Raw genomic sequence first — 25,122 nt, forward strand, 5'->3', positions numbered from 1 at the left:
AACTGACTGAGAAACTTGCAATCGGTGAATCTCTGATAATTTCAGATAATAGGAAAAAGGCTTAATGGATAATTAAGAAACCCTCACAGCATCCACCACTCCTCAGTATGAAAAACAGGTGTTCTCCCACACAACAGTAGCTGCTGCTCATAACCTCTTCAGAATCCTTGAATGTTTTCTAGCTGACCAGCCTTTATCATCCATTTGTCAAGTCACTTGCAAGGTGGACACACAGAACAAGTACTTAACTACTGCGGTTATATTGTGGTGTATTTGTCCAGCTCGTACAGTGAAAAACGGTGCGTAAAGAGTGAGAGCAGTTACACTGGATGCATGCTAACACTTGCTGATGAACGAGCAGTGACAGGTGGTGATGGAGCCTCGCCGTTAGAAAAGCACAACCAGATGTTATTTCTAAAAGGGATCATCTGCTTATTACTGCGACATCCAACAGGAATACCTGGCCACTGCGATATTTAGCATGGCGGGTGGCTCTGAGTGAGGTGTGACTTTGTGCTGATGGGTAAAAACGGTCTTTTCATTTCAGCTACTGCTGTTCTCAGTCTTTCTTTTTTTTTTTTTTTTTTTTAAATCCGGATGCTGTGATTGAGTATAATTTTGACGAGTAGGGGAAAAATGGCAAATAGCATTTGGTTTGAGCTGGCTTGTGTTTGTCATTACTCAGTGGGGCAGTGCTCTTGTGTGGGCTGTAAATTGGCAATCAGCCTGTCACATTACCATTCAAATGGTCAGTGAGGAGGTCACAGACTCTCATTTGTAGTTATTATCTTATACTCTTAAAGATCATGTACTGTGTTTTTGTGAGAACACACACACACACACACACACACACACACACACACACACTTTGTGATTTGTATGTTTAATATAGTGTTTCAGTGCAGCACACGAGCTATTTAATGAAGCCCTCCTTTGCAGCAGTACAGTACAGCAGGGGAGCAGAGGAGGAGTACACCAGGATCCATGAGAGATGGTTAAAATGAGACAGGGCAAACATAAGAGTAAAGAGGAGAGTCAGAGTGCATGTGGAAATAAGAGGGGGAGACAATGACGGCAGCTTTTGCCATGAATATGTACCTCTTACCAACCAAGCATAATTCAGCCTCTACCTTCAGTGGCTGCACAGCTGTAGGGGAACAGCATTTATTATCAGCTCCTTTTTTTTAATATGGGCCAAGCCTTCTGATTGCTGTGTTCACCATGCTGATTTAGGTCAGTGTTTTATATGTTAATGTGAAACCTATCAACTTATTAACTCATCCCGTTGCCACCAATATGGTTTAATTACTGTGTTCTGAGGACTATAGCAAATTTGCCTACAAGCTTTTTAAAGTGTAGCTCTTTGGCAGTGGATTTGTTTTATACTGTAACTGACTTCTCTCAGGCATCTTTCCAGCATCACTTAAAACCACACTTATCCAGGCCCCTTCTGAAAAAAGTAAACCTAGACGCTTCAATATAAAATGAACTATACAAATGAACTTGCCTTGCATTTCTTTCATTTTTAGCTGCATTTTGTGACAAGCAATTGTAAATTTCCTAGCGCCATACAGTAGCCTGCACTGTTAACCCAGCTTCTTTAGCTTTTTTTTAATTTGAAATCTAAGGACACATCCTTGATTGGTGTCGTGCAGTCCTGTCGAAAGAACAGCTGTTTGCATGAATCTTTAATGTATGGCCAAGCTGGCATGCCATTGAAGCAGATGAGAATGTGGAGGATTGCCTGATTTAAGCTGTCTCAAGTCCTTGCAGTTCAGAATGTCAAACGTCTCGTTCACCGGAGCGCGCCACTTAAAAATGTTAAAGGTTAGAAAATTAAAGGTAGAAAAATGAAGCCGCCGCAGCAGGTTTGTCCAGTTTGTTCAGCTGTTGAGAGCTTTCAATGGCACCGAAATCTGATGAAAGTGCAGAAACAGCTTTATGAAGTGTAGAAATACAAATCACTACAAAACCTATATCAATGTTAATATTTCAGTATTACTCCTAATGTTAGGCTTTTCCAGTACTGATGTATTGGCAATGCAAAATTCTTCCTCATAAAGTATTCACAATGTCATCTGCCTCCTTTAATTAAGTAAAATATTTCATATAAGTACAGCGTGTTTAGCCCAAATTGTCTTGTTATTGGTACAAAAGCATCAGACAGCCAAGACTCACTCAAGATTGAAATAAGTGAAATGTATGCTACAGTAAGTCACATACAAAATAAACTGGTATAACACCCAACATAACTAAATTAAAAAACACGATTGCTAATTTGCTGATTAGTTAATTTTTAACTACAGTTTTGTTTGGAATAAAAGAAATTTGCACAAGAACATTAAAATAACAACAAATGATAATATCACAATACGCATCCACTGAAAAACAATCTGATTTTTGATTTTCAGCAACAGGTAAACACTGAAATATTATATTGGTGAATTTCTACTAACAATATGAGAAAGCCATGTTCGGCTGCAGTGATGGCCGATATCTCAGAGCTACCCACTCATGTTGAGGTGATGAATTGACTTCAACTGGGTGCTGTCCAATAATCACAGAGGCTGGCTGACCAAGTGAAATGCTGCAGCATATTGAAGGAGAGTCTCACACACACACAGACAACCCACACACTATCTGTTGCCATATTATAGTCTCAATTTAGGAGGAAATTTAGAGGTCCTTCTAGGTTTGGGCTCAGGTCTCAGCTTCCTTTTTTCTCCCCCTGTTCTAATACTTTGGTGAAATAAGATAAAAAGTAAACACCATCAGCTGGATATGCTGCCCTGGATAGAAGAGCAATGTGACCATCAATATGGCTGCAGGTTTACAATTGTTGTGCTTGGTGACTGCTGTCTGTATCACACAAGTGTGAAAAGCAATAACACCATCAAAGTGCAACTGTTGGCGGTCAATATTTTCTCTCTCTGATAAACCCTCTGGGCAGGAGCGTTCCTTCATCTAGCCAACACAAACACAGCTTTGCAGTTTCAATCTGTCACAGTGTGTGAATATGGAGGCAGAAAGGGGGTGAAAAATTACAAATAAAGATCATTGTCTTGCCACTCTGCCTTCTACGTTTCACAGAGAAATGATCCAATCATGAAGTTAATGGATTGCCTGAGATATAGTCACACTCCTCACCAGTACCAACAGGGTTAAAAATGACTCCCTGCTAAACTCAAATTAGTTTTCATGGCTGTTCAGCTGCGATTTTGATTTGGTTTACCTTTTCTAATGTTAAGTCTCTACGGGAGAATGTTTTATGAAAAAGGTATTTGAGGCAAATACTCTTGAACACAATGAGCCCAGTGTAACATTCTTCACATGCAGAAGCGAAAAGAAGAGAGACAAAGATTACCTTGTAAAACTCAGATGATTTTGTGGGAGAAAGTCTGCGGCTCGATCTGGACGGGATACGTGAACAGGTCTGCCTCAGCTGTATGTGGGAAGCACAAAGAGCCGACATGCAAAGGTTATTTTTATGATGTTAATCATCATTTACAGCATTAACCATAACCGTATCAAATGGAACTGATAGCCCATATCGTCCATGGGAGGCATGAGATTTACAAAGTTTGCACACATACTGTACTAACTTATAGCACCCACGTTGCACTCATACACAACCCACACAAACACGCAGTAAACAAGCCTCCAATTCCCAAGGCAGCTGTAAACTCGGCAGACTCTGCTATCCAGTAGCTTACTTTTGAAGATGAATCTCCAGAGCCTCCCTAAGGAAAACAGTGCATTGCCAGGGATATCCAGGAACGTTAACTGTCGGCATTTCTCTCCACACTCAGACACTGACGGCTGTGATGGGACGGCGCGGCGCCCCCACACTGAGGCAGGGTAATTGGCTAGAGATGATGGGCCATAAACATACATCACAGGAGCATCGAAGCGACAAGCAGACAGCTAACTAAGGCTCTCTTTCTGCAGCGTGGATCTTGTTTGTCATATGCACACAGATGCAACCACGTGTATACACACACACACACACACACACACACACACTCTCCTCATTGTCTTTCCTGGATATTCATGCTCTTTGAACACATGGGCTGGGCCACCATTATTACAAGAGGGTGAGAGAAAAACCCAGACACTCCCTTCAATCCATCATCATAAAGCCACAGCGACGCACTCTGTATATTCTGCACTGACCTTTTTGCCATTTCCTTGGCATCATGACCGTAACCCAGAAGAGGCACTCTCCTGCCATTATCATCCAGTGATATATAATAGGCACTAGCCATTCAAAATGCATCATCACCATAACAGATGGGATGCCCTCTCCCTCACCATTACTACCAACACACAGTGGTGGATAATAGGCTATCCATTCCTGCGGTGCTATCGCCACCGTGCAGACTTTCCTTCCATTACCATAACACTTCTGTTATAATAAGCAGGAAGAGCCTACCAGTCATGACCACAGCTCTCCGAGAGGAGGTCAGTCATGTCAGGCTGTTTGCTCACATGCTGGTAATTGGGAGAAATAAGTTCGGGGCGAGGAAATAACACTGGAGCTTGCCTTTCTTCTCAGGGCTTTGCTGTGCGAGGCAGCATTTTCCTCTGATGCAGTAGTGCTGCCGAGCCATTTGACATGTCTTAAAAAAAAATAGCAAGAACATAATAAGTGATATGGGAAACGGTGCCAGTTAATTTGGCTCACACAATAGTGGCTGATTGCACAGTCTCATGATGCTCTATTGTAATGGCCATTTCCTCAGATACAGTATGCCTGATTCTGCATTCTCTAATATCGTGACATGGGATGAGGATTTCACCAGTAAAATCCTCTTGATTCATCTAATCCTCCTTTTTCCTGGCTTTCCAGATTTACTTTGACATGTCTTGCTTGCATGGCCACTTTTCTTTTTTTTTTCCAGAGACTACTCATGACCTAAAGATCACTCTCTCAGCAGACTGGAACTTCAAGGGGAAGAGTAAAACTGTTGACAGGGGGTGGGAGAGACAAGGAGGGGTCCAGGCAATGTGCTCATTATTCAGGAAGACACTTGAGGCCACAGGAAATAGCACACTTCATTTTTCTTGTCAAACTCCGGCTGGCTAAATGGCAGGTTCACAGCAAGTGGGTGAGACAAACGTACGGTGTGGCCGGGCCGAGATATGGAAGGATAGCTGGTCAAGAAGGAGGGCCATCATCACTGGGGCAGCTACCCTACATTCTTCTCAAAGGCAGATTGTGTTACAGCGGCAAATAAATATGTCTCCTCTTATACAGTAGTACAGCTAGCTTTCAGAAGAAAATGAAATATGGTCTCAATTATACTCTAGCTGTAGAGAGGCACAGATGTTCCTATTGTTTCCTCCCCTTCCACATCCTCCTAAACCTTCCCTCATTATTGCCTTCATTACCAGTGCCATCGATATGGCAGGCGGCTGCCAGAAAACGTGCATGTATCCACAACTCATCACCCAAACACCAATTAATCATCCGCCCATGAATTACACAACATACCTTGCACTGATTTTGAACACAGTGACACTTTTCCTATTTCATTTCTACACAAGCAGCTTCTTCAACTGAGGGTATAGCAAGCTGCAGGCCATGCAGAGCATTCTGCTCCTGCTCTATATATTTACTGGACTGGAACTGTGTTTTGATCAGAGAGATGATGGGGCAGGTGTTTTGGTGCAGCTTCATGTCAGCGAGAAGCCTCATTCTATCGCATTCCAGTCTCCAGGCATGGCAGTGGGCTGTGGTGTCAGACAGCCTATTTTGTTCGACTCCTAATTGGGGTAATTTATTGTCCTAACAGGCAGAACAGCTGTGGCTTTACAGCGCAGCACCAATTAAATCCAGAAGCTGGAATGAAAAGATGAGGCTGAACGTGACTTGGGGACCAATCACTAATATTAACTTCGATCTCTGTGAGATGAATATGACGAGCTGTGATGACGGATTCTCCTCAATGAATTGCTTTCCCTCTGGTAGTGAAAATATGCAATTTTTGTGAGGATTCCTGAAAACACCCGCAACCAGATCGCAGGCAGACGTTATGCATCATTTCTAATAATGGATGCAATTACCTGCCAGATTAAACAGTGAAAAAATAATCTGTGGGGACACCTGACAGTTTGGTGCTACTACTACAAATGCAGTGCACTCCATAATTACAATAAGCTACCAGACTCTGAAATCTTGTTCTAGTTTCACTACTGTTACAGAAGTTTTTCCCCAAAAAGTGGCTCTGACGGCAGATCTGGTGAATATGAGTGGAAGATCTGGGGAATACGGGGAGCAACAGAAATCGGGTCGCTGCGAAGATTTCTCCAGGGCAAGGCTAACCCCGCCATGCTGTACTCTTTAGATGAAGAGCCCCGGAGACAGACATAGATGCAAGTAACACAGAGGATGGAGGAGGTGCGAGGTAAGAGAAACTGTAGATACACAATGACTCTTTCAAAGTGAAAACTGGGGGACTAATGAGATGGTCCTGGCAAGGTTCTCCTCCTTTTGCTCATTTGTTTTCTTTGAGGTTTTAATGAAGTGTCTGTCTGAGCTGCCGCTGTTTACTCTGAATGGATGGTGACTGTTGATGTAATGCGTACACTCTGCAACAGGCCAGACATCTTAATGACTTGCATGTTGGATTTTTTTCCTATACCACAACATGTTGAATGTGCTGCCTTTTTCATTTAATTCATTAAGTGCTGTTAATGTGTAGCAACTGAGTGAAGCAGAAAATACTAAAGAGTATCGTCCCCAGTTGCTTCTGCTTTAAGACAGAAATTAGCTGAATAAATTAAATCTCTTATGAATCTGTATGAGTTTAAAAACCTGGCTGAGGTGTGAGGTGAAGTTTACTCGAATGAGAGTGATGAACAAAACTACAGCAGCTTGTTTACTTACTGTAGTTAACTGCTATAACAAGTCATTTAAGATGTTTTACTTTTATGGCTGAAAATTAAGCATGAATCAGTTTGTAGCCAGTTTCAGACAAATAATGCTCACACAGTATATAAACAGAGCAGATAACCTTTAGCTTGCTGTAATATTAAACACAGACTGCAAAGTAAATCAGCACTGTCCAGCAAGCTAACAAATACTGTCTACGAGCCTGTTTTTAAACTTGATAATGAACACTGTGGGTCACAATCCCTGTAATTACAAGACTGAAAAATATTAATGTGCCTAACTTTACTGCAGAGTATTCAACATGGTCCAACAGCACAAAGAACTGTCACTGTAGTCTTTAATTGGGTTTATTGGTCTTACAGTACCAACTTTACAAGTTATGTGTTTCATGAACACCATTTCCCAGAAGCCCAATCCCATTGCGGCTGAAACATCACCAGCTGATGCTGGTTAACTGGCAGGAGAACTGAACCAAAGGTCCCAAGTCGAGAGATGGCTGTACTTATGTTTTTTACAACTTGAAAAGTTGAGAGAGGTGAGACTAATGCCAGAAACACACGGTTAACGTTGTGCTACTTGGACCGCCAAAGTCCAGCAGAGTCCAGTAAATAATATGTGTACCACCGTGCTGTGGCGTGATCACAGGAACTGTAGTTTCTCAGGTGCTGAAAAAAATTTGTCAACTTTCAGTAGTAAGTGTTGTGGTTGGTGGCTTGTTTTCAAATAGAAATCCTGAGGAATGTGCTTAGTTTTCTTACAATGACTGATGGAAAAATGCTAAACGAGAGATAGCATAGAGTCATTGAAGCTAGTGGAAGAGAGGCTAGCCAGGTGTGATGACATGACTTCAGGTCTCTGTACAGATATGAATAAAAAATAAATACAAGTCAGATTCCACATTAGCTACTCAAGATAGTGCAAGTCTAAACATTGGAGAATATACTCGTGACACTGTGTACAAAGTGCATACAGTACATGATGCATTATTTCCTTCTAGGCCTGGGACAGATCTTTTTTACAAAATACTGAGGAGGTAAAGAGGTTGTGTGATTTAGACACAACAGCAGCAGGATCATATTTACACTTGGCATCAGTGAACCACATGACACCTTGCTTGAACAATCCCTCCTCTTGAGATGAAAGATGGAAGGAGTTCATGGACTTGTACATCTCTGTAGTACCTTCCTTTATTAGAATTCACTCTCGTCTGAATCCCATTTCTTTCCTAAGCGTACTGTAGAGGTGAAGATAATACCTGTTTGCTGTATCCTTGACAAAAATGGCTTTGCTCCATCTTCGTTGTAACCTCTTTTTCCGCCCACTCACTTTCTCAGGAGTCGAAACTGTTTGAGAGCAAAGAGCTGTAAGCTGCCCGGTCGCATGGCAGGAAACCTCAGTGCTTTGAGGATAAAGAGCTCTGACCCAATTAGCGAGGTTTGTTAAATAAAACTCCACTAGTCCTCATTTAAACATATAAACACCCGCCTGCCACTGCTCCTCCCCTGCTTGTGTTTTTATAGTACAAAGTGATTTCAGATTTAATTGGCTGAGGACCTTGCTTCAGGGAGACTCCTAAATCTATATTGATATTTCTGCAGAGTTTGGAGATGAACACTGTGGCTCCGTCATGATGAGCTATTAGGGAGGCTGCAGAAAAATATAATGAATAGATGATTTGCAACTTCTACTTGTTTACTTTTTCTGCTGGGGCTGATGGTGATGCTGAGAATTATGCGGAGAAGAAGGAGCTGATCAATGCTGTCTCACAGCTAGAGCCTTGGAATTACCAGGCTTGCTGTCAAGAGCAGCTTGTCTGGCTTTGACTTGTGATGCACTTCTAGTATTAAGGTTAGGGTTGGGTGAACTACTAAAAAGTTACAAGATGAACATGTTAATGGAGGCAAAGTGTCCTGCGTGGAAACTGTACAACTTACTTACCCATATGTGGAAGATAAACACCCACACAGTACTGTAATTCCTAGGAACAGGCTCATACTGTGGCATATGAAGTAAAAAGCAGTTTTCTCTAAACCTCTTAAAGGAATGTTTCCCATAAGAAAATAGTGTTTTGCTTTATTGTAAATTTTAGGCCAATTTTAGAGTTTTGATTCTGGCCTTGTGAAATTTCCACAGATACTTGTCCAAACTTGACGTTATGTGAAGATATTTCCGGTGCACTTAATGGAGTTCGAAAGCAGGAAATGTTCCAAAATCTGTCATGTTTTGGTGTCAAGAGCCACCATTCTGCACCGAGGAACAGTACGTTCTTAGTAAGAAGACAGACTTGCATATACTTTTATCACTAGAGCACTTTCCGTCTTGTTGATGCTATTTTTATTACTTTCTCTGACATCATGCAGGGTGCATCAAGTCCAGCCGAGTTCTCTGAGAGATGTCAAAAATAAGTACAGGGAAATGTAGGAAGTCACTTAAAGCTCTCAATGAATGAATTTTTCATTCATTTCAAATTCAGATTGAAAGCGTTCCCATTACGACAGGGCAAGAGATATCTTAAAGAGCCTAGTGTAAAGCACCAGATTTATCAAGAAAGCTTTCAACAGAATGGCGATAAGAGATTAAATGAAAGCTTTTCAGCTAAGATGTTCCCATGGACGTACATTCTTTTAGTTTTCCTTTTTTAACATCCCATTCTCTTAGGCATGAAAATGTAAAAGCTGTGTGCTGTGGTTTTCTTTTCATCATGATTGTACTGAGCATACAGTACAGCGCTGAATGGCAGACTGGGGGAACTGTGAGGTAACATACTGGAGCCGGAGAGGAAATGAAAATGAGGGTGGAGAGTATGGAGGTGTCAGAGCAGCTTGTCAGACTCCCTGCATGTACTATGAATATTTCACTACTGACACACAGCAGGTTCCCACCACAAACTGCTTGCCTGGAGACAAAGACAAAGAAACAGGGACAAATAGATTCTGTAGATAGATAGAGACAATAGATAGGTAGGTAGGTAGGTAGATAGATAGATCACTCCCCACTGGCCTCACCCACCCCCTTCACCCCACATGTATACATAACTCAGGCTTCATCTCCTAGCTCTAAATTTCACAAGGCAGGGCTGATAGGAGGTGCTCTCCACAGCTGACAGCACTGCCTTCAAGCTACAACAGGGGTTGTCACATCACACCAGCAGGCACCGCCCAGCAAAGACCTCTCTCAAACACCCGACACGCCCACTCATGCCAATTGGATGCAACCTATACATTCACACATGGGCAAAACATGATGAAAAGAGCACACCCCACCAATGTCGGTAGGCCTTTTGGGGTCCATGGATGTCTATTAAGATTGATATTTTTCATTCTGTACCAGACACCAGCACACTGACATTGCCATCCCTTGAGCTACACTACTAGTCATCACCTGTTGTAAAGTTTTTCTGGGCAGCTTTGGAGATTCTTGCCCAACAAGCTTGGTGTTTTTGCCAGTGCTGCTGGTAGAGCAGACAGTGTTATCTATTACAGAGATTACAGAGGAAACCAGCACATTTATCTGAGAGCTTGCCACTAATTCCCTATTCAGCTTAGACACACACACAAACGCACAGTGTACACTGGCCCAAACTGCAACGTGTCTCTGCTCAGTGAAACCCCAACTGCCAACATAATTGTGCTCCAGTAATTGGATAAGTCCACCTCTCTGGGGAGAAGGAGTCATAAGTAAATTCTGTACCCATTTCTATATGTCCTCTTCTTGCCTCCAACATGATTGTTTTAAAATGCAGGCCAACAGCAAGCAATTGACTGTCAGTAGCATGTATTGCAGCATTTCAACCCTGTCTCACAGCAAAATGTATAATAGCTATGCTGGTCCGCAATGCAAAACTTACTAGTCTCACAACAACACCATGTGAATTGTGACATTGAAGCATTTTACTGGATCAAAAATTGTGACATGGCAAAAACAAAAACAATGGCTGACATTCCTCATACATGGTTAGGTTTAGGCAAAGACCCTGGGTTTGGTTAAAACATTGTCAACGTCACAGAAACTCGGACACGAGACTCAGTCTCCGGTTTTCTGTGTGAAAATTACGTTACGCCCAGCCACCACCTTCTTAGTGTTATAAACATTCTATAGCCCAAAACCATTTGTCTTCAACAGACACTGTTGGCATCCTGATCTGAATTCCAGTCCAGTTGATGGCAGTAATGCACCATGTTGTTGTTTGTCAATCACCATAAAACACCTAGAAGAAGAACATGAGGACACTGGGCTGCAATACAAAAAACCCTGACATGTCACAATTTTACTGCCATTTCTGTGACACTGCTATGTTTTATGCTGTGGACCAACATAGCTATTCTACAATTTCCTGTGAGACTGTGCTGAGTATTTTATTTTACTGGGAGCTCCCATTGAGATCAAGATCTCTTTTTCAAGGGAGACCTGGCCAAGGTAGCAGCCATACAGATTTACAACATATTAAAATTCAACACATACAACATCATATACAAAAAAATCCATTCACAAGATAAAATGGCGGGCTCTCAAGAAAAACTGCTAATGTCTCCTTCACCACATTCTTTATGATGTCCTTAAATTCTTCAGTTGATATAAATGTGTCTAAGGCTGAATCTCAAAGTCCCCCCTAAGGTCTTAAGCCCTGAACCCTCAAAGACTTAACTGACATCACCTGTAAGTGATTGAGCGCCAGAGTCTGCAAGGGCTGGACATTGTATAAATAGGAATGGGACAGCACTTTGTGACTTATCACATCACCTTGACAAGGTCAAAACAAGGCCTGTTGTGGGCTTAAGGCTTCTTATTTTACGTTTTTCATTTGCCTCATGGCAAAGACATTTGAATATTTGAATGCCTGAGTGGATGGAATGGGGAGACCACTGTTAATTACCTAATCAATTTAATATTATTTTTTGTTAAAATGGCATCATTAAGTAAAAAAGAAAAATAACTGTTGATTGAAATAGGTGTGTAATATAGGATGTTTGTGTTTAGTTGATGCTTTTGTCCAAAGAAACCTAAAAAACATTAGAATGTCAATTAACATAAGACTGATTGTTCACTTACTGTTTGTCTTCTTTAATTTTCTTATCTCTGTTTTATGGCATATGTTTACCTTTTGTATGATTCTGGGCTTCCCCGGGGAACCCTGTGTTTCACATCACAACACTCCCTCAGGTAAAGTTGAATGATAATCAAGTAATGCTGATTTATGGAATGTGAGCGTAAAGGGCTTAAGAATGGAGGTGAGCGAGCTCTCATTCACAGCGGAACACCCCTGAACCCTCACTAACTTAGCGGGAATGTGCCTCAAAGTCTGCAACTCTGTGAGCCTGGACATTGAGATTTGGCTTAAGTTTAGATTCTTCTGCAAGTTTTCCACAGATGTGTAAAAGTTTGAGGTACATTAAAAAGCAACCACCTGGAAGAGCACAGCTGGTAACCACCAGAGCGGAGACAGAAAAGGGTGTAAAGATAAGCTGGAAGTTTACCCAGCATCTCTTTCTAGATAAAAATATCCCAATACTGTTGTCTACAAATGATCAGTGATGTCCATCCCACTAAATCATACAGAATGCAGTGTTAAGTGAGATACTTTGCATTTGTAATGAAACACAAGGGACATGAGACACTGAATCAAGGTTCCATAAAGTGGAGGAGGCTGAATGAATACAGTATATACCATCATAATCAATCACAGGCAGAAAGGTAGTTTCCACAAGGTTTTTCTTAGCATCAAAAGTAAAACGAGATCTATTTCTAAAATAAAACCCAGTCTTCACTTGAGCTTCTTAACTAGATTAGCAATTTGTACAATTGTCAAAAGCTTGTCGTCACCTATCATCATCCCCAGATATTTATACAAGGGTGCTCTTTCAGTAGATTAACCATCAGATGAGAGAAAATGACCAAGCAGCTGTGAGCATGCTTTTGAGAGGACCATGAACTTTGTTTTCTGAGCATTAAAAACCAATTTTAAACTCAGCTGAGCCATTTGCAAGAGTAAAATGCAGTCTGAAGCTCTTGCTGTAAATACTCTATTTGTAATAGAGGCTTTTGTTTTGGCAGCTTCATGTTAAACGCTATGTTATGATTTAAAAGGTGCCATGTTGTACTGATCAATGCATCTGGATCAGCTGAGCTGAGGTTCACAGGGGCAACTAAAGTGGTAAATCTGAGCAGAAGCACTTACTTCCACTGCGTATCCTATGGGCCATTATCGGTGGGTGAGCTCACACATCAAAGTGGCAGGGGTCTTCTAGGCTAAAAAGGAATAAGAAACAAAGGACCATTAAATCACTGAGAGCCGCTGCTTCAAGCATCACATGTGGACACACACACACTTAAACAGTGCAGTATAAGGGCTGTGAAGAGAGTTTAGGACCCGAAGAGAAAGACAGAAAGAGGGAGAGAAAGGGAGCGCGACATTGATTTTCTCTGTCTGAAGTGCCAGTTCATCATTCTGTGAGACACACACTATCGATCTCCCGCCTTTAGTTTGTTTGTAATTTTGGGGGCTCAAAACCCTTCACAAAGATGGATCCTCTTATATGCCACTTGCTTCTGAGATGTAGAATAGAGGGATCAAAGGATGTGTGGAGATGACCTCACTTTGCTAGGTGCTCCTCACTCAGTTAGGTATTACAGCTCTGTTTAAAAAGGCAGCTTTGTGGTGGGAATCCAGTCAACTGGGTGCTTATTATAAAAATACAAAGGGCTATAGTCACAGGTTACCTTTCCTGTTTCTACCCTACACTGGTACTCCAGGAGTACTAATGTAGGGTACTTTCATGAATGTCTCACCAGCAGAGACCCTGCCCTCAGGGAAGGGTATATGTTAAAGGTTTGGACATGTTCCCATTCAATTTAATGGGAAAGTGTGTCCAAACCTTTGACTGGTAGGGCAACCATGGCACCCTCTGGTAGAAAGTGATCACAGACCAGCTGGTTTGGTCAACATGAGCGTGCTGTGTGTAGTTTACTAACACTGCATTACTTAACTTGTGAACACTGAAGTTTATCCCTCAGGCGAGTTGCATCCTGCTGCCATTTGCAGCCAGCCAAATGCAGTTTTAACTCAAAATCTCTCAAGACCATTCAAAAAGCTCATTTCTTGTTACGTCTAATGGCTGAAAAAACATCAGATTTGATGTTTTCAAGCAAATTGTGCAGCAATATACATTTGGAATCAGGCCCTGTGTTAGGCTGTAACTCAAATCTTCAGAGTTTTCTGTGTGAAACAAAGTGAACCTTTGGTTTAAACAAGTTCTAGTTGTTATCTTTACAAAATCGGTCTTATTTTTGTTACCCCAAAAAAGTTTTTCTTTGTAAGTGAATTTCAGGCATTTAAAAATAGGTAAGTAGGGATTTGAGTTTTACCTAGTTTGAAGTTTAGTTGTGTGTTATAGGATGATTTTACATGTTTCAGTGAAAACAATACCTCTCTCCCAGTGCAAACAGAGAGGGCTTTCACTGCTAGTCATGTGAGGAGAGGAGCATATTCATCGCAGCTTGTTTTCCACTGCGACCTCCATAGCTTCCAGTAAAATTCTCAACCTGCGAGACAGCCACCCACGTACTGCCTTACCTTAACATCTCATCTGCACTGTATCATACTCTCCGCCTCCCCTCATATTCAGAGCAACAGAACGCTATCACCTCAGAATGCCTTCAGAGATAACAAGAGAATATTTGAAGGTCACATACTATGGCACAGAATACAGCGACTCCAGGAAAACGTCCTTTAACCAGAGATCAATGAGAAAACAAAGCAAACAAACAAACACCCACACTCACTCACAAAAAGGCAAAACGTGTGAACTATTGCAAAGCAAGCCATTGTTCTCACATTTTATTGTTACCTGTTGTTTACATTCAGAATCAAATTAACTTTTTTTTGTAATTAATTTCTGATTCCCAGGCTAATGCACCGCCTTCTCTTACCAACTAGAATAGAAAATAGAATACACCAGCAACATTTCTCATCACACTGTCAGTTCATATGCATCTAATTTTTGTTAGCATGCTAAAATGTTAGCAGATCTGTTTGACTTGCTAAGAAAAGCCAGCTCTGTAAACGTTTACTTTAGCACAATGACAAACATCCACTCTTCACAAAGGCAAAAATATTAGGTAGTACTGTAGTTAACATTGTATTCTTGTCCTCTGCATGTGATTGCATATCAGTGCTTTCTTGTTAAATAACCACCCACTGCTCTGCCCCTGAGATAGAGCTGAAAATCTGCAGCTATTCATAACCTTCAAGACATAGAGTCAGCAGCTGGACCTAGAAAGTAGATTAGCATGGACTGAAGAAAGTGCCGTCATTTATCAGTGGTACACAACCGAACTTTACTGAAATAATACTATCAGGAAATGTTCAATCAGTATCAGAATCATTACTTTGAAGCCCCTCATAGTTGTTGCCTACCACTATATATTTACAATGTCTAACCAAACACCACAGTTTTCATCCATATCCATACACACATTCAACTGGAGACTGGTGTCATCAATCATGTTGCCTATGGATTGGGTGCAGCATGAACCTGCAAATTCCAGGGATTTAGTGGCACAGTTTAAACAGAAGAAAACATCCGTCTGGTAGTTTTTATTGGGCAATATTTCTGTTCTCTGTTTTGGGTTTGTTATCTAGATGCAACATGTAGGTTACTATCGGGTTAGCCCCAGCTTGTGCCTCATGTATTACATGCACTTATACTATTATAATCTTGTGTTAATGTGTAAAATTGAGACTTGCTCACCATTTTAACCATACACCCTCCTTCCATAACAGTCACCACGATTGTGAATGTATTCCCTGAATTGTCGTAGACTGTTCTAACAATGCAGAATCAAAAATGAACCATTCAAATCCAGGAAAAAAATATATAATTTTTGTCACTTTTTTTGGGTAAAACAACTTTTCAGTTAAGCAAAGGTGGCGACAGGAAATGATGCCTCTCGCTTTTTTTTTTTTTGTGAAAGTCACACCCATTATAGTCAATGGTTGAGCCACTTTCACAGAAAACAGAGTGACAACGTAATTTCCTGTCACCATCTTTGTTTATATGACGTATATGGACATAGCCAAGAAACTAACATTATATTTTTCCTGAGCCGGGCGGGATTATTTTGATTCACATTGGTAGAGGAACCTATGAAGGTTTGGGAAGTACCTTCAGAATTTGGGTGAGTGTTGTCAAACAATGGTACAGGGTTTAAACGGTCATCAAGTCTCAATATCACAGGTTAACGGAAGATTACCTCTGTTACTTAAGTGTATGCAGTACGTGAGCGGCACAAGCTGGGGCTACTATTAAATCAACATATCCTCCCAAAACACAATGTCAAAGCTGTGTCTCTTTCATTGCCTCAGTCTTTCTCGACAAAAGCTTCCAAACATAAGAAATTCCTTGTAAATGGGCTCATCAGAAAAATAAAATAATGTACTTGTAAAAGGAATATCTGTCAAATACAGAGGATAAGTGCCAATTGTAAAGAGCCCTGAGGTACCATGTGGAAACTGAGGCAAATGGTTTTGACAGTTTCACTGTAATGAGCCTCCATCCTCACAGTTACAGCAGTGAAATGACTGACAGCCCCAACATTCTGGGTGGAGGTCATCCACGTGAACTGAGTGCCGCATTCTCCAGATGCTCTCGCCATATTTGCTGCCTACAGGCAATCAGTCTGGGGTACTTCTTCATTTCTTTACTCCCCAGGTTTTTAAAATGTCATTTATGTTTAATGGCTGTGCTCATTAGCTGCATCTGAAAAACACACTCTGGTCATTACCGGCTACATTTGCAGTCAGGCTTCATGCCGAATTCTCTTGTTTGAGTCACCTGTCACAGCCCCATTCTTTGGCAGTTCGCACCACAAATGACGCATAGTGCAAATCTTCTAATTATCTCAACTATCTTTATTTGCTTACATTGCTAGTGAAAATGTCTTGACAAGGCTGCTTTATCATTGTAGCGAGCAAGCCAATGTGAAACAGCATCCATCATGTTGAGGCTGTTGAGGCCACTTGGGGCCACACAGGCAGTGGTGTGCTAAGAATTGCACTTTACCTTGGTGTGATCCTCTTGTGTATTGGGAAAGTGAGAGACTATGTGCATGACTGGGACTGTGATCGAGACAATAGCACTCAACTCTATTTCATTATTTACTTATTCCATTGTCAGATATGGACAACTGTTACAAGAAAACTTTGCTTTGCTGGGAAAAGGTGCCCAAAGAAGGACAAAGGGTCAAATAAGAACCAAGAGATCCACTTTTGTCATTGTCACAGAAACGCAGCTTGTTATTTCTAGCCTAATATTTCTAAATAAGTAACTGCTTTGGAATCACAGCAGAACACCTTTTTTTTTTTTTTTTGGATTATGTATATTTCTTTCATGGAGCGATACGTGGCTGTGCAACACCCTGTCCAAGTAACAAATAGAGAGAGTGTGGTGGCTATCCTTTGTCAACTGCTCAGTGTCATTTAATGGCCTGTAAACCCCGTTGCTGGAGAAAGAAGAGGCAATTAGCATACTGAGTGGATTACAAGATTGCTCTGACTCCTGGATTAATGTGTGCACTTAATCTTCTCTTTGCTAAGTGATTCTTCGATGTATAGCTATTCGAGGGGAACACATTTTCTTCCCTTCCAGAACATAAGATGAAAAGGGACTTCTTCCATGTAAGTACAGTTACTTTTTCTGTTGTTTGGCTGAATCATCCAAGGTCAACTTTATTTTTTAACTTGGGACATGGAGGGTGGGGGGTGTTTGTACTGTAAACCTCAACAGCCCATGTTTTCACCCTAATGGGCAGCCTGTGCTTACTTTTTACCCTAATGTCACATTAGAGGAGAACCTAAGTGTCCTCTGGCCTGGCTGAGTGCTCATTAAAAGTTTTCAGACTTGAGGAACTTTTTCATAGTTCTTAGAAGTGTTGGAGGGACTACCCCGTTTTGTGTGTCCACACCGCAAGAACTGAAGATGATCATAGTTCTTAGAACACTGTTTTGAGGGACTTTCACTGCTCTTACTTCAGGGTACTCTCCCAGCACAATAGGAACATGAATGATTTAGCTGACTACTGAGCCAATGCAGCATGGGGAACCACCATTTTAAAAAAGTGAGTGAACCATGTGAATAACAGTGTATAAAAAGTATATTTACATAGACTGTATAAAAAAAGGCAAATGGACCAGCGCTTAAGTCCATAAGTCCAGCAGGGGAATAAAACATTTGAATATAGACTTTTACAAATGAATCCATAGCATAAATAATGGTTGTAAAATATTCTAGTCAGAACCAAAGAGCAATGTTTTAAGTTTACTATTAAAAACTGTCAACACCTTCAGCTGCTTTCAGATCCAGAACGGTTCCAGAAGCTGAGAGTATAAGAACCAAAAGTTTTTGTCCTGCTCTTTGGAACAGCTGTAACAACTGACGATTTAGTTGTTTAATAACAAGATATGTGTATGATATTTAATTTGATGTTGAGCCCATTTGCAAGGATTGTTGACCACTTGGGAAGCTTATGTAAAGAAAGACTGAGGGAATGAAAGGGAGATCAGCTTTGACAGCATTTTGTTAGGATATGCTGACAGAATGATAGCCTACATTCCACATCTAGATACCAGAGAACATCTGGGTGAGTAACCATCCCCGCCAAACATTTGTTCAAGACAATCCCTGCCTGTGTTTTCCAAAAATGCCCCTGTGGCTCACTTACTGTAGATGCTGTTCTGGTATTACTGTAAGGCAAAAACAAACCCCCACCCTGCTGGCAGAGGCCCAGTTTTCATTTTTGCCCTCACCCTCTTGAGAGACTGTACCAGTGCTGCTTTTGCCTCCCACCAGCTTATGTAGAATCTGCTATTTTGTGTCCTTGAACATAAAAGTCAAACATTTGCCAAGTTACTGACATACGACTATGCCCCATACCTTACCATGTCTTCCACTGCTATCTGTACACTGTGATAAACTTGGGGCTGCGCTTCATATCTCCACAAAGTTGGGCTTCATGTGCTATCTCTGCCATCATTCCTGAATCACTGTACCTATTTGCTGCCTTTGATAGGATCTTTAATCCATGGCTCTCCAGCGCACCTCTGAATCTTTCACCCAGAGTATCAGCCCAGAAATGAAAAGAGCTGATAACTTTGCAAGACTGCTGCTCCGTGCCAAGGCAGGGCGTCTTAAAACAGCAACCTCAGCTTCATACAGCACACATTCAGGAATAGATACAAACACAAATGTGCACACACTCTGGCTGATAAAATAGTGCCAAGATACCAGATATTCATTCATTCATATCAGGTATTCACTGGAAAAAAGTATCTAAATACTTCCAAATGCTGATGCTTGCTTCTAATATTTTGCAGGTGGTATGCCAACGAACTGTCATGCTGTAAACAAGCTTTATATATATATAAAAAAAAAGCTTAGGACCGCTTGTTTGCCTGGCAAAATTTGTGTGAAAATGGCCTCAGGAGAAATAACAGAATGCATAGCTCCCTTCCTCTAAATATCACCACAGATTACGATCTTCGCAGCAATACACCGCCATCCTCGCAGATAAAAGAATTTAAGGATGCACTCCTTCAAAAAACTATAAAGTGCTGATTCACTGCATTGTGTCAAACGGAAACAGATGGTTGAGGCATAACTACACTGTCCATTGAGATGAGTGCTCACTGTTCCAACAGCTAGATCAGCATGTCTAAGCTACACTGGGCTTTTGCTGTATATCAAGCTTCACTCCTGAGTCGTCATTGGTGGATAAAAGTTGTAGGAACAGTGAGTATAGAAATGAGATGGAAAGAAAGCCTGGATACCGAGGCGCATTAAGAATGCATTTTCTCCTGAGAAATTGATGTCTCGTTGCCTTGAAAACCAGAACTTTTCATTTATTTATCTATTCTTCTTGTGAAGCCACTGCGGTGATCCATGGTTTTCCGATCCTTCAGCCCACCTTCTCCCTCCTGCTTTATCTTCTGGGAGATTCCTTTAACTCTTTACAGTCTCTCTTGTGTTCTTTTGGCAACAGCCTTTGTCTGAAAACAAGTAAGTGTAAGCAGTCTGAGACCCTGGTGAGGTCTTTTTCCTCATAAGCATTAAGCTTAGACATTTACCTTTTACTCATAAGGTCATGATGTCCTATGCTGCACTGCTGCACTCTTCATGTACTGCCTGAGTCTTGCTTTTTGAAAGTGCCCAGTTAAGCTGAGGAATAATTTCCATCCCACCCATCACTCTCTGACGTCCTCAAACCTGCTTCTGTTTACCTCCAAAATGCCCTGTGATTCAGCATGGTTCAATGCAGCACCTGTTGCACAGCAGAGACTTAATATATCTATTCACTCCCCTTAATTATCAACATTATCCATAGACCTTGGAAAAGGCTCTCAGGCAGCTGCCGTCACTCCCTGTTTTCTAACCAAAGAGTGAATGGAGGACATGAAATATCCTCAAACATCACAGACTGCAACAAATCTCCAGCTGTGTGGTAAGCACTCAAAAAAATTACAGATTGCAGAAATCACCTTAGTGAATAAATGGTTGGTGCCAGATGTGGTTTTCATGATTTGGCTGTGGCTTCCATCTTGACACGTCAAATACAGCTGGCTGGTTGCTGGTCTGAGTCGTTTCACTAGATGAGTGAGAGTCGTCCATTTGTCTTCATACGTGGGGAAAAAAAAAACCCTTTCATCTTTTTGATGACCAAAAACATCTGCTGACTTTCTGAATTTTTAGAGGTCAGCAGAAATCATTAAATCTTTTTGTCAGTGCATGTGTAGGTGTATGTGTGGGTGATGGTGTAGAGTCGGTGAATCTCAAGAAGCATGTAAGAATGTGTGTGCACACTCCAATCACTTCTGCTGAGCGTAACAATACCACATAGCTCAATGTAAAGCCCTCACTCAGCAACTTTAATGCTGGCGCCGCGAACAAAGGGGTCAGTGCTTACAGTCATTTTTGTTCTCTCTACATCAATATATGATGCTTCACTGGGAGCAGTGAGAACCTGTCCAGAGTTATAAAAGGGATCAGTTTGTACAGGGTGAGCGAGACACCTTTCGATCCTCCAACAATGTGAGGTGTGAAACAGCGAGGCCTTAACGGCTCAATTCTGTATTCCCTCACAAAACCACCGAAGTCAGCTCTGGTTTATTACAGCTAATGTACCATCTGCTTCCCAGGGCGACTCCTCATTAAATATGGAGGAGATAACATATTTCACGTCTGCTGCACAGAGACAGTCTGTGCAACATGGTGAAAAATGTAAGGAGAAGTTCTTGAAACGATTTCTTCTCCAGACAGCCTTGACAGATCTTATGCATCTGAAGAAATCCCAGGATGGCTTATCACTTTTCTGTTCCAAAGTAAGATTCAGTCAATCAGTATATGCAATGTGTCCAGCTTTACTTTACTGATTTTTATATTGTGAAATCAAAGTCTAAAATTACGAGTCCCTGCCAAGGTGGAACTGTTCTGGTGGCATGTGGTGGCCCAGCACCTCAATGGGACTCTCTGTGTTGGGTTGTCCTTTTATTTGTCGCTTGTCTGTATCAACAGATAATGGATGCTTGTTTTGAAACAAAAGGTCAGTAAGGAGGTGGAGACTTGGTCAATAGACTCCATTTTTATAGTGTTTGATCATAAAATGGTCCATATACGCTGTAAGAATTGTTGAAGATCACTGGTTCGTAGGGAGCCTGAAGTAACACACTTGCCACCTTTTAAAAACTCACCATCTCACATCTCTTTTGTTTATCTGTCTCCCCAGACAATTAAATTCTCCATTACTGTCACCATGTATTACAAGGACATGTGTGCGGGGGTGTGCACTGTAGATGTGTGAGTATGAAAGCAAAAATAAATAGCTACTCCCTTGATGCGGCTTAATTTTAGCGAGCCACTCAGAATGGGAGGCTTTATATAAGCTCCTGTTTACCATCCAGAATCAAATATGCTGTTTATTGTAAGGTAAATGGTGAAACTGCTTTTGCCATTTAATTTTACCGCTACGCCTGGAAAAAAGGAGCTGCAGTAACTCACCATTCTCGACACTGGCTCGTCTTTTTCAAAATGAATGGATAAATAATTCAACAAGAGCTGCTGGAGCAAACACATTAGTTTTAAATTTGTACTGGACTGGAGTGTTCTGGTTATTCTGAAGATCACAAACATGTTGTAAGTTCAGTCTCTCAGCACAGCCACTGAGGAGGTGAGGAAAGGGTTTTTCCATTTACTTTTGAGGGTTGTGCAGGCGCCACTGGATTTATTTGTTCAACCAAACCAATCATTCAGTTTTATAACTGCGCACACTTACAGAGGGTTGTGTTTACAATAAATCATACAAATGTGACGACCATTCAGTGAAAAACGTATGTAAAAGGAGTGAAAGCTGTGGTCGTGAGGACAAGTTAGAGATTTTTTTTAGACCAATTCTACAGCCTCACTCCAGCTGTCATATCACCACTGTAGCCACTGAACGTTTCTCTTCATAGAGACCAGTGTACAGTGTTTGTCAAAGTCACTCAGATCCTTGCGCTGCCTGGTTTTTCTGCTTCCAACACATCAACTTCAAGGCCTAAATGTTCACTTGCTGTCTAATGTACCCCACACACTGACAGATGTCGTTGTAACGAGATAATCTGTGTTATTCACTTTACCTGGTAGTGGTCAGAATGTTATGGCTGATTGTTATATGTACACATGCAGTAGCTGTATGCAGATGGATTAAATTAGCTTGAAATTGAAAAGCTTCTAGTTCATAACTACAGATGAGACAGAAGGAATTTTATGTGGTCAAAGTTATCAATTGCAGATCACAAATCACACAGACTCAATACTTTCAAGCTGCTTCAACTTTTATATGATCATTTCTTTGCAACCTTGCATCCATTGTTGTTGTCATTCACCCAGCTAGTGTTCTTACCAGTCAGACCACAAAATAATTCCAAATATATTGTTCTTGACTTCAATTAAGTTTCATTTTAAGTCAGAAGCTTCTTCTCTACTTCTGTACTGACATGTGAACCAACTACTTGTCACCTCCACATAAAACACCTTTGTTGTAATTTACATCTAAAGACACTATTCATTTCTTAATATTTTGTCATACCAGAATGACTGATTACTTTTGAAGTAGTTAAACTACCAAAACTGCCCCAGTGGAGCAGTGGCTGCTGCTACAGGCCCTTCTCTGCTCTGAAGCCCGCATGAGTTTTCAGCCAAACTTTACCAATTAAATACAGACTGAAAAGGAAGTAAAATTGCCTACTGTATTACATGGAGAAATTATCCTGCCACAGCATAAAATGGATAAAGAATCCTTATTATATTCAAAGACTTGTCAGTCTATGGCAGTACACTGCTGAGATTTAAGCAGCTTCAGTACAGAAAGTGCTCAGTGTGAAATGTAATTCATCAGTGATGAAGCTACTTATAGTCCTATTTCAAAAGCCAGGGAGTAACAATGGCTCATGCTCAACAGAGCTCACTGCAGTTCACTTCTACTCAATGATCTCCATTTGCTTATAATTAATTTGAAGCGATTTATATTAAATGAAAATTTTAAGACAAAATTCTATAGAAATCTCATGCAAATTCAAGCTTGAAGTATCTCTAGAAAGAGTCCCACAATTCCTGCAGCCCTCATGGTCAAGCACTTATGCTTTCACACAGAAATCGCACATCACAACACACCAAAGACACAAGTCAGTTCTACGGAGCAGCTGTCCAAATGCTTCTCAGAGACGTTTACTCTCATCGATGTCAAAACGAACACTGTGAGCTGAAAAGAGCTCCCTGGAGTTTTCTTTACTTCTTTCTTCCACTGGACACATTGGAGAGCTCTTTGCAGATGGACACATGCTGTGTAGTCTCCTCATGAAAACACCACGGGCCACATTTGGGAAAGCACGCTGTACAGGCAGGAGGCCTTACTGAAAGCACAAACAGCAAAAGCTGCTGAAGTCAGCTTCTGGCACAGTGAGACAAAGCTGACAACTCGTTCTACTATCCATGCCCTGCCACTATCTCTCCAGATCTCGCTTTGTCTTTGAGTTTTCATTTCTCTGTGATACAATCTGTTATATTTTCAGTTTGCCTTTTTAATGCCTGGGAGCAACATTTCTGTAGATTTTAATAAATGAATGTATATTTTTAGGGCTGGTCCCTAAAGGAAAAGACCAAGTTTTTTGATGATGTGCCACATTAGTGTTCTGCTGATTTATGAGAAGAAGTTGTGTTACCATTTTCTGGCTTAGTTGTGACTTCCAAAATGGACAAAGCAACCATGGCGACCCTTTGGCCCTCCAAAAGCTCCCGAGCTAGGTGACCCTAATTACAGTGTTGGCTTTGCTGCCAACCCATCTCACTGGAATCCAGCCACAGCTTTGGCGATTGCAACATTCAAACTGTTCCCAGTGGAAAGCAATTTAATGCTTGGCTGCTCAAAGAACAAAATATATGCAGCAAGAGAAATCCTTTAGATAAATTAGAGCCGGGGGGGGTAGACTCTCAAAGAGCCTTGTCTGAGGCATGATGAGTCACCTGTCACCTAAAAGGTGACATGAAACAACAACGTGTCAGGGAGCAGCAGGTGCAGAGGAGACTGTGGTGCACTTGCAGTCCACTGGTGCATTTGAATAACAGAGGAGCCCAAGTGGACAACTGTAAAAATTAGTGAAGTTCCAACATGTGCAACATCACCATTCATTTTTTGACTCTTAGCCCCCTTTCACCAAATAGTCCCAGGAACTACAGCACTACAGGAAGTTGAAAAGTTCTAGGCAAGAATAGTGTCTGCAGCAGAGCGTCATTCTCCTGACTGTTATTTCTTTACTTTATTGTGTCAGTGTGTGGATTAGGCCACTAGGGACCCCTGTTGCAAAACTGAACTGTAGACCCCAAATGATACTTAGCCTTTGGGGCACCTAAGTGTCTGGGGCCAAAAGGCAGTTACTGTGCTCGTGATGTTCAGCATAGCTACCTATAGCAGTTTGTGGATGTTCCTAGAAGGAGTGCTTTCATCCTGATTATACATCCATCCATTTTCCTCCGCTTATCCGGAACCAGGTCGCAGGGGCAGCAGTCTAAGCAAAGATGCCCAGACTTCCCTCTCTCCAGACACTTCCTCCAGCTCCTCCGAGGTAATGCCAAGGCGTTCCCAGGCCAGCCAAGAGACATAGTCCCTCCAGCATGTCCTGGGTCTTCCCCGGGCACTCCTCCTGG

The 25,122-nt window shown here is 41.4% G+C and overlaps 1 protein-coding gene across 9 annotated transcripts in view; it reads right to left on the reverse strand.

Annotated features, from left to right (window-relative positions):
• Positions 1-25,122, reverse strand: part of LOC109956477 (alpha-1,3-mannosyl-glycoprotein 4-beta-N-acetylglucosaminyltransferase C) — a 98,954-nt gene that overhangs the window by 38,772 nt on the left and 35,060 nt on the right. For 5 of the 9 annotated variants that reach the window (XR_002274412.1, XM_020593620.1, XM_020593628.1 and 2 more), the window contains exons 3-4: positions 13,071-13,141; positions 3,365-3,442 (exon numbers count right to left, since the gene is read on the reverse strand). Coding sequence is in view for 2 of the 9 variants with exons in the window: in XM_020593625.1 (XP_020449281.1) it covers positions 13,071-13,095 (25 nt within the window). In the remaining 7 variants the exon portion in view is untranslated. Of the gene's footprint in view, positions 1-3,364; positions 3,443-3,713; positions 3,862-13,070; positions 13,142-20,423; positions 20,494-25,122 lie in introns of those variants that run through there. The other 4 variants (XM_020593625.1, XM_020593623.1, XM_020593621.1 and 1 more) reach the window with 4 other exon arrangements.

This window comes from Monopterus albus, unplaced genomic scaffold (genome assembly GCF_001952655.1).
Source record: "Monopterus albus unplaced genomic scaffold, M_albus_1.0 scaffold19.1, whole genome shotgun sequence".
In the NCBI taxonomy this organism is placed as follows: Eukaryota; Metazoa; Chordata; class Actinopteri; order Synbranchiformes; family Synbranchidae; genus Monopterus; species Monopterus albus.